General features: G+C 48.8%; 1 protein-coding gene across 3 annotated transcripts in view; it reads right to left on the bottom strand.

Annotated features, from left to right (window-relative positions):
* Positions 1-8513: 8513 nt before the first annotated feature.
* Positions 8514-10526, bottom strand: part of Asx (transcriptional regulator additional sex combs) — a 63729-nt gene continuing 61716 nt past the window's right edge. For all 3 annotated transcript variants that reach the window (XM_089551501.1, XM_089551500.1, XM_089551499.1), the window contains exon 15: positions 8514-9980. In XM_089551501.1, the coding sequence (XP_089407627.1) occupies positions 9429-9980 (552 nt within the window). In that variant the 3' untranslated portion in view covers positions 8514-9428. The remainder of the gene's footprint in view (positions 9981-10526) is intronic.

Below are 10526 nucleotides of genomic sequence, written 5' to 3'. Positions count from 1 at the left end.
GCGCGCGTGTGTGCGTGCGTGTGTGCGTGCGCGCGTGTGGCACCTTTACTTTACAATGAATTAACTAGCCCAGCAAGAAGTTCTCTTCACATTCACCATGCAGAATCAACTATGTATAGCCCGTCGAATCGCTGTTGTGGTAGAAGAAACCACGAGTTCCGCAAGAACTTCCACACGTAGTAGCTTATAAGTGTTTTCCATGTTTCTGCTACATGAGCGGTGTTGAACAACTAGGTTTTGTTGTAAGGTTTATTGGTAGTAGTCTCAACTGCCGCATAGGTTCTCAACACAGTTTATGTAGTCTTTGTTCTTTAGTCTGTTCCCTTGTGTAAAACGAATTGTTCTCAATCATTGCCATCAGTGTTGGAGTCTTAACTGCTAGTCCAGCGCGACACATCAATGGCACAAAACATTTAAAAATGGCGTGCGTGCGTGTGTGTGTGTGTTGTGCGCTTTCGCGCGCGCGCGAGCACACACACACCAAAATTTGTCGAAGAGAATTTTTGCAAAAGACTCATCTGCCGCCAAAAAATTGGATTTAAAAACTTTCCCACCGGCGGATTCAGACTCGTGACTTCTTGCCGGAAAGGACCTGTTGCCATCGTTTCGAAGTGAATGGCAGTGAAACGTAGCCTCTGGAAACAAAAATAGGCTTCGACCAAGGAGGCTATATACCAGGTGTCCCAGCTAAATGTAACCAAGCTTTTAAAAAACACGGGATGCCCTAGCCGTCTGAAACCAAATGAGGGTTGTTTAGAGTCGCCTGACCTAGTCTGAAATATTTTTTTCGTTCTTCAAGGCTAACTAATCAGTTAAGCTTAATTAACTAACTTTTAATTATTGACTTGAGGAACAAAGTGTCAATGAAAAGTTGTAGATCGCTTTGCGAAACAGCTTACTGAGACATTTGCAGCAAAGTAATATTTACGTAAAGTAGCTTTTTACCGGCCTTTAACCATAACCCGCACAATAAGAAAAAGCTTCCACATGACAACTGTGCCACTTCAACGACCCAAAATCCATTTTTTCTGAAGTCCTCTCCTCGATGAGGCTTTGCATGCACATTGGTACAGAGAAGTGAGCGAGCAGCTGGTCACGTGATAACTTTCTTTTAAGGCCAATAAATGAAGCTACGTAAATCGTAACTTGACGGAAACAGCACTACTAGCGGTTTTTCGAGGCGATCTAAAACTTCATTGACATTTTCTTCCTGAAGTCAATAATTAAAGAGTTAGCTAATTAAACTTAACTAATTAATTAACTTTGAAGAGGGAAAAAAATACTCAAGACTAGGCCACGCAACTATGAATAACCCTCAGTTGGTTTCACAGGACTAGGACACTTCGCCTTTTTTAAGTTTGGTTACATTTAGCTGGGACACGCCGGTATATAAAAACCAAGTCTTTATATGTAACCTCCTTGATTTCGACGCATCATTTTACCCGACAAATCGGCCGGTTGTGGCGACATATGTAATCCATTTTTTTGGCCTTTTCTTGCTTATATAACCTCCGTTTTCGGCGATAACGGTCTCTTTATGATTAGAACGAGGTAGTTTATCAACACAGCCGATTTCTATTTGTACTTCGTATGCCTTTAAGAACATATGTTGTCTTTTTTTTCGTAGTTTTTAAGTTGCTGAATCGAAAAAGAGCCTGACGGAGAATTTCGGGCTTGATTCAGGAATTTTCGGTTACGAAACGGAACATATCACTTATTGGCGATTTTTCCAGGTCCCTTCGCGTTCGTCCCTGTAAATGTGGAAGTATATCCTGCACATATGCACCTCTGCCGCCTTCCTGCAAGTTTACCAGGGTTTATTTTTTTTTTCACGACTTCTGCACGGCCAACACTGAAGCCAATCACTACTAACGCTTACTGCTGTTCGGAACCGGACGCCGGGTATTGCGTTTATAGTGTTTCTTTTGAAATGGCCATTACGTACGTTTGTGACATAGAGAGCCTCTTGGTGCGCCACAGAATGCGCCAGCAATGGCTGGCTTCCTGCAAGAACGAAACGGTAAACACGACCTTGAGCGCCAAGTGGAATAAAAAATAAAAAAATTGGCAGTGGCTTAGCTCTGGTTAAGCCTGGATATACAAGCGAAAAGCTGCAGTTATGCTTTGTTTGACGTCATGGCTGTCGCAGTTCGCGCACAATGCACTGGGAGCACCACGATAACGGTGTAGGCAAGCGCGTTATATAGCCCTCCTTCCGCATGCGTAGTAACTGCGGTAAACACGCGGCTGCAACGAAAGGTCAAACGGTGGCGAGGAGGCGAGCGCGCAGTAGTAGCGGCGGTGAGGAGGCAGCGCACATGCGCAGTAGCGTGCGGCTGCGCCGAAAGGTCAGGCGGCGGAGTCGGCGTGGCGGTGGCCACCTGCGCCGCGCGTGACGTCCTTCGGTTTCGCGCATGCGCAGCTGTGGCAAATCTCGGATCCGGCGGCTCACGCGAAGCGCGGCGTGGTGCGGGTAGTGAAGCTTTTCGCTTCAAAACGCCGGTACATTATCGGAGTAATGGGAGAACATATTTGGGCGTCAGAAGCCGTCGACAAATACTAGTTCTGTGCTCCATTCGCCTTATTCACGCAGCCGCTCTACACATGCGTGGCTCTCTCCCTTGCCCGCTACAGAACTCCTTAGGTTGGAAACATTCAACTGCCAGCTTGTATCGCGCATGCGTAGTTCGTGTTGGCGACAACTGACGGCTGCAAAGCACCAACTGCAAATACACGCCTACCACTTCGCAGTTGGTGCTTTGCGCCCACGTGGAGTGCGCAGCAGACAAATTTTCGCGCACTCCCTTGAAGATGCCAGATCTCTTGAAAACGATGAACGACCTTCAACTCTGTTACCACTGCTGCTCACGAATGATTATCACATTTAGTCAGTGAACACCCCGATAATTTTGGTGAGAATTTCAGGCCCTCGCATCCGCCTCCCTCTGGCTATTTCTATTAAGGAGACGTTTCCGCCTAAATAACAATGAGACAGATAACTTACCCAGGTAGCAACGAACACTAGAATAATGTAAAAAAAATTGTTGTGCAAGTTGCAGTATAGTGCTGCATGTCACATTTGAACGTTAGGTTAATGTTAAAAATCCAAGAATAACGGTGTATGCTGGTGGGTAAAAATTAGTTCAACGCTCAGACTGAGCATTATTCTGGCGCTGTAGTAGTAGTAGTAGACCTTTATTCGGCCATAATTCACAGACCGAGCATGTTGACTGCCTAGGCGACCAAAAGTCGCTGTTCTTCCCCCCCTTCAGCGCCAAGCCAGTCGAGCCAGGTGGTGATGGATAAAGAACGTGGGGGGTAGGAACCCGACTGCTGAGCAGCCGGGCAATAGAAGAAGCAATGGCCCAGGTCCGCATAGATACAGGGGCAGTTGGGACAGGAAGGGACCGATCGATAGCGATAGAAAAAGAGGCGGGACGGGGTGATGACTGCATTCATTTGGATGTGCCGAAGAAGGCGAGCCTCCGGCACCGTGAGTGGTGGATGAGGGGGAGGGTAAAGGCGTCTGTCGAGGCGGAGCTCGAGGTAGACCTCTCTTATTGTGCGGCGAAGGGTGAGCCTCCCAACGTGTCAACGGTGCCCAGAAAAGTGTGTCGCGGGCTAGCTGATGGGCCAGGTCATTGCCGTCAATCCCTGAATGCCCAGGGACCCAGCGGAGGAAAACGATGGAAGACTGCAGTGCGGAGACCGCTCGTTCGACCTCCTGTTGGATAGAAGGGGTTAGGGTGCGGTTCTGTATTTGGTGTGTAGCGGCTTGTGAGTCTCAGTAGACTGTACTCTGGGAGAGAGGAAAGGAGGGCAAATTACCGGAGGGCATGCGGGATGGCGAGGACCTCGAGGGACAATGCATCCGGAGGGCGTAGATACGGCCCGCCAATGTGGGTTTCAGGAGCGGGGAGGAGGGGATGGTACAGGGCATAGCCGCAGGCACCTCGAGGAGCCACGGAGGCATCCATGTAGGCTACACCCTGGGTGCAAAGAGAGGGGAATGGTGCTGACGACGGCCGGCGTGCAGGACGGGGGTCATGTTGCTTCCTCTTTATTCTCCGTCCTGGGCAAGTTCCTTCACTCTCTTCCTTCAACCTCCCATCTCCTCTCTGGAGGTGACTTTAATGCCCCTCACACACTCTGGCCCACGACACCCGACCACACCTCCTCTCGGGGTTCACTTTCCTTTCACTGGCAGGTGACAGCCGAAACTCTTCTCAGTGACCACTTTCTCATCCATATTACCACCTCTCTTACCCACATCCCTCGATGTCATTCGGTCATTTGACTAGTACACGCCTTTCGCACTAATCTCGCCTCTGACTCATTTCAATCCTACGACGACTGGACGTCGCGCATCTCTGCAGCGCTCATGTCCAGTAGGCGTCGCGTTCACTCTCGTCACCCAGTCCCTTTCCATTTATGGCGTCGCCGTAAATGTCTTCAACGCTCCTTTCGCTCCCAACCCCACAATGCCAAACTTTCCTCCCAGATCACTGCTCTGCGAGTCGAGATCGTCACCCACTGCGCCTCCCTCGAGAACTCTCGTTGGAGTGCTCTTTGTGATGGCCTCGACTCTGCGTTGCACTAGCGATCCGCATGGTCCTTCTTTAAATCCCTCCTTGGCACTAAGCCTGTCCTTGCACCCACTCAAGCTAAAGCCCTCACTCAGGGGAATCCCCTCCGATGTTTTTGATCAGCTGGCCTCTCTGTACCTCCCGCCCCTTCTGGCACCCTCCTACCCGGTGTACTCGAGTGGACCTAACCCCGATCTGGACCACTCCTTCACTCTCCGGGAGCTCGAAGCGTCTCTGGCTGCTAATGCTACACGCTCAGGATCCCGGTGAGGAAGCCATTACATACACCACACTTCGTAACCTTCCTCTCTGCGCCAAAGAATTCCTCCTCCAAACCTACAATGAGGCCTGGGACAGCGGCTGCCTGCCGACTTCCCGGACCTCCTCCCTCATTTCTAAAATTCCAAAGCGGGGCAAACCTCCCTCTCTCTAACCTCCGCCCAATCTCCCTGACGTCGTGCGTTGGCAAGACCCTTGAGGCCCTGCCTCGTCTAATTTTCTCGAGGCGAGGGAGTTCTCCCACTCTCTCATCGGCTTCCGACGCCGCGTCTGTGCACAGGACATGTTTCCGATTCTCCAGCACACCTTTCTGTCACCTACCCCCGCTAAAATTCATGTACTTGTGATCGCTAGGCCTGCGGCGGTGTTTGCCATGACCGCATCCTTCAACTCGCCTCCCTGGACTGTAGCTCCCGCATGCACTCTTATATCCGCGCATTCCTCTCTAAACGTGTGGCTCGCTTTCAAGGAGACTTTCGAGGGTGTTGTCCTGGGGGAGGCTCTGCAGATCCCGCTATGCCCTTCGCGCTCTTTCGAACAGCTGCCCGAAAAGGCGGCGCGATATGTGTTCATGTGCTGTCCTCGTGTTTGCCTCAGTGACGTTTAAGTGCTACATGTTAACCCCCCTCACAAGGGATGCCCAGGCTGCAAATGGTGGACAGAAGCGCCAAAAGTGGGCTTTTACCGCACAAGGCAGATTTAGGGTTGCTTGATGGCAGAACGAATTACTGGCCTGTCAACGCAACGGTTTAGTCCAAGACCCTTTTCCCAAGCAGTTCACCCCAGAAGAGCCCAGCATCAGGCCGGAGGAAATCTTTTACCCATTAGGAAACTGCTGGGTACTTGGCGACACTGGGGATCGAACCCAGCACCTCCTGAATGCGAGGCGCACACTCTACCACCAGGCCACTGCTTCGGTCAAGACACTGTTCCTAAGCAGTTCGCCCAGAAAAGCCGAGCACCAGGACAGGAGAAATACTGTACCCATTAGAAAACTGGTCGGTACCTGGCGGCACTGGGGATCGAGCCGAGCACCTCCCGAATGCATGGTGGATGCTCAACCACAAGGCCATAACTTTCTTCAGTAAGCATGAAAAGAGGGTTACATGAATGCGAAGAAAAGACGAAAAAGGAAACCCTGCCACGGGACTGAAACACCCTGGTTTTTGTACACATGAAGGACACTGCGTGAATGGCTCATTCAGGGAACGCCGTTGCAGCTAGGAAAAGGAAGGGGCACATTCATGAATTGCCAAACCTACCTGCCCTGCCCTTTAAGCATAGGAACTCCAAGAACCTCTTTATGGTGGGCCATGAAGACCTCACCACATCTGAAATGAGCCATGGCTGGGGGGTGGCACAGTCTCGACCAATGATGGAGCATAATATTTGATTGCAACAGTTATCACCTTCACTGTATGAATCGAATACAGACTCCTTCAAAGCTACCATATCAACGCCTGTAAGGGCCGCACCCGGTATGGGCCGCACCCCATTTTCCCAAAGGAAATGTTTAAGAAAAAATCAATCCGTGCAAGGGCCGCACAACTTTCCATTACCCAGGCGAAAATAGCCTTCTAAATACACGCGCGTGGCCTCCACGATCAGCTCCGGCTGCGAGCAACGGTGTGCTTGATCACGGAGGCCACGCACGTGCACAGGAGCTTCCAAGTGCCGTCCATGGATAGCCATGGATAGTGCCTGAGGCCACGGTCACCATCATCATCGTCAACTTTTTTTTCCGCCACGACCTCCCGCTATCCACACTGCCATCAGTATCGCCAGCTCCGGCCTTTTGTGGCGTGTTAAGAGTGTTCACCGTAGTCGTTGAAGTACGTAGTTATGGTAGTTGTAGCTTTCGCGGGCAGCCGCCGCCGAGTGTCGCAATTTTAGCTCGATGGGCAAGCACCTTAATAGCTAAATGGCTGGGAGTTAGCGCTCAAACACGGCAAGCGTGTAGGGGGCAGAAAATTTGACGTGGCCGAGAAGTGCGTCGATGATGGAGCAACCAAAAGGATGCATTCAGAAACATAAGCTGCAAAAAGTGTGCTTTCCGAGGCTAGCCGTGCGAGTTTCCCGAACTGGAAGATGTGCTGCTCTGCTATGTGAAGTGCGGAACAACGGCTAGGTGTTGACAGCGGACATGCTGCGCAGCTTCTTTTGGGATGAGCATGCACCAGAGCACAGCACCAGCTCAAAGTTGAAATACTCTGCGAGTGACGATTGAACGTAGCATAAATGTCGCTCATTCCCCGATTGGTGCGTTTCTACTTTAAAAAAAAATTTTTTTTCACACATCGTGTGTATGGGCCACACCCCGAAAATTGGCCCTCGAATCCGGAAAAAAAAGTGCGGCCCTTACACATGTTTATACGGTATATTAAATAGAAACCAGCTGAAAAGGCACGCACGTACACTTCGCCAAATCTGCATTTTCAAGGTAGTAGACATGTGAACCACATGGCAGCTCGCTTTTGCTCTCTGTCACGGTGATGGTAGCATCCCACAATGGTACTTTCTTTTGCACTGTACCTGTGGTAAACTCAATGAATGTCTCCGCGTTTTATTCCGGCCGAAACTAGCTTCTTCGCAAAATTAAGGGGAGACATGGGTCTTAAAACATTTTTTTATTTACAGACCAAATGCAATGAAACTGCACAGACTTATTCAGTTTTTTCTGCTGATTTCAAATATGCAATTTGTTTATTTCTAGGCCAACTAGTTCCTGAGATATTAATATATATCATGTCATTGTCTGCTCAAACAATAGAAAAAAAATGGGCCACCAGAAATTTAATTTTAATATGTGAGTAGATACTACAATGTGTGAGGAATGCAACGCTGGAAGCAGTTTTCAGTTTTTTGTCCGTGTGGACAAATGGCTTAATAGTTAGTTTCATGTGTGCCATGTGTTTTCTGGCACTGTATGTCTGGTTAACTCACTTGAAAACTAACTATTAAGCCCATTTGACCACACGAACAAAAAACTGAAAACTGCTTCCAGCGTTGCATTCCTCACACATTGTAGTATCTACCCACATATTAAAATTAAATTTCTGATGACCTATTTATTTTCTATTGTTTGAGCAGACAATGGCATGATATATATTAATATCTCAGGAACTAGTCGGCCTAGAAATAAACAAATTGCATATTTGAAATCAGCAGAAAAAACTGAATAAGCCTGTGTAGTTTCATTGCATTTGGTCTGTAAATAACAAAAAATGTTCTAAGACCCATGTCCCCCCTTAAGCGCAGATGGTGTGGAATGCTTTCTGTGTGCAAAAACAACTGCAGTCACATCCATATGCATCAGCGTACTCTGTTCCTTGTAAGCCGGCTCTACTCAATTTTCAAAACAAAGCACACAGCTGTACAGACAAACTCCAAAATAGGTCACGATATGAACTAAACGGCACAAAACACCTTGCAAATAGTGTTAAAAATTTGTTTAAAAAAAAAATAGCATTGAAATTAAAGGTGTCAGTGCCAACAGAAAGGTATACAAACAACAGTAAGTGATACGAACCAATGGCATCTATATCCACTGCAGGTTGTACGCTATTGTGTCAATGTGCAATATTTCTGATGAGGCAGATAAGCGACTGCCAGCACTCTTGACTGAGCATGCAGACAGAAAGGCCGCTCTATCGAACTGGAAATATTTATTTACAATGAAGAAAAGAGCCTGTATATTGGAAGTAGCCAAACTGAAACCCCAGCATAGCTGGCCTATGTATATATATATATTTATATATTTATACGCTAGAAGTAACCTTATGCAACAAGCATTTCATGCAACATTTCACGATCCTTGAACACGCATGCTCGAGAAACTCGCTCAAGCAAACTGCATACAGTTGAGTCTCCAGTCTGAACCCCTCAGCCCAAGTGACACATCACGAACCCATTTCAATAAATAGTCTTTCATACATCAAACATGCCATCTACTTTCAACCATGTACAAATGAACCATGTTTAAAAAAAAAAAAACAAGCTGTGGGCTGTGCAAGCATCACACCATTCTGTCTTGCTGCCAAATGTGCATCTACACAAAAACGCAGACCATCCCCCAACTTCCCGACAGTCCTCCACATCTGCAGGCTCTCAAGTATACCAAATACGACAGAAAGGCTGGAAAACAATTAGACTTTGGCAACCATGGCGAAACCTGCTGTTCTCACCCAATCGGCACAGAAATAACTGCAGCGACCTCTAACGCTGCTCACACTTCAACCTACGTGTTTTGTGTTTCTTGCATCCGTTACCAGCTTGACGATGGCGTCATACGTGAAGCTGTGACAGTTGTCCTCTGTTCCACTAGGACAGAGCCAGCAAAGCTTGGCTCAAATAAATATTAGGCATCAGGCAGCCCACACCAAAACGCAGTAAGTTACAAAACAAACAGGCAATCCCTGTTGAGTCAAATTACACAGGAGCATCCTGGCTATTATTTGCAGGCAGGGTCACCATCGGCAACAGCGCCATGCTACTGAGCTGCTTTGCTCAACTATTGGCAACGCAGTGGGGCGTTCAGTTGACACGGTGTCACAGTTCGCTCTGTCACCGTATCAGGCAGGTGACACACAGGTGGGAAGGCCCTATGCATCCGTCATGACAGAACGCTCCACACTTGCGACACACTGCCATCGGCCGTAAGCTGCACGCACACACCCCTGTCTCGTCACGGCCGCACCCCGCACCGCCTTCGCCGTGGCCGCGCCGGCGACCGTTGCCGGAGACCACAATTGGCACAAGCGCAACGCCACCGCCTTGGTCGATGGACACGCACACCTGCTGGGCTGCGCCTCCAGCTGAGACCGTTGACACCTGCTGCTGGAGGGCGAGGAGGTCGCGGCAGCTCAGTGACTTGCGTGCTGCCGTCCTCAGCAGAGCCGTCTCGGGTCCCGTGACGGGGGCACTGGAGGGGCGCGACACAACGACCAGCGGCTGAGCGCCGTGGATTAGCATCGCGGGCTCCGGCGTCGCGCTTCGGGAGCTGGGCCTGACCAGGGCCTGAAACACGAGCGGGGGCGACGGCTCCACCATGTCAAAGTCGAGCGGCACTTCCTCCACTTCGACCACTTCAGCCACGGCCTCCTCCAAGGCAGGCTCCTGGAGGGGGAAAGGATCTTGGCACACATTCTTTCATACTACTATATCAAACAATTCATTTTCTTTCTTGCTGTGACATGTTTATGCTTCACAATACTGTGGTGTTTTATTACGTTACTTCTTTTTCTCATTACCTGCACCACCACTGTAATGCCAGGCAATGGCACTCCAGGTATTAAGATAAATAAATCACATAAAAAAAATATGCTGGACTGCACAAGAAGACCTGCACTTGCAACAACTTCCCATTTCGCAACATTCAACACCTCAGCAAAAAACGGTCCATACCACAATTCTAATACTGGTCCTGTAATGCAAGAAATAAATATGGTATTTACTTACATAATGAACGCTCTTTCTACCATGAAATTCTCGGAAAATTTTCAGAAAGGGGGGGGGGGGCATTCGTTACACAGATTAAAATCTTCCGAAAAAAATTTGGAGCAGCAAAACCAGGAGAGGAACTATGCTGGTGGAATAAATACTACATGCATTACGACTCTTCTAAAGAACATAAAAACCTGGAGAGGACACTTAAGCTCTGTT

Source organism: Amblyomma mixtum, chromosome 7 (genome assembly GCF_055824585.1).
Source record: "Amblyomma mixtum isolate Tamu chromosome 7, ASM5582458v1, whole genome shotgun sequence".
Taxonomy (NCBI): Eukaryota; Metazoa; Arthropoda; class Arachnida; order Ixodida; family Ixodidae; genus Amblyomma; species Amblyomma mixtum.
This window is presented reverse-complemented; position numbering and strand designations above follow the sequence as displayed.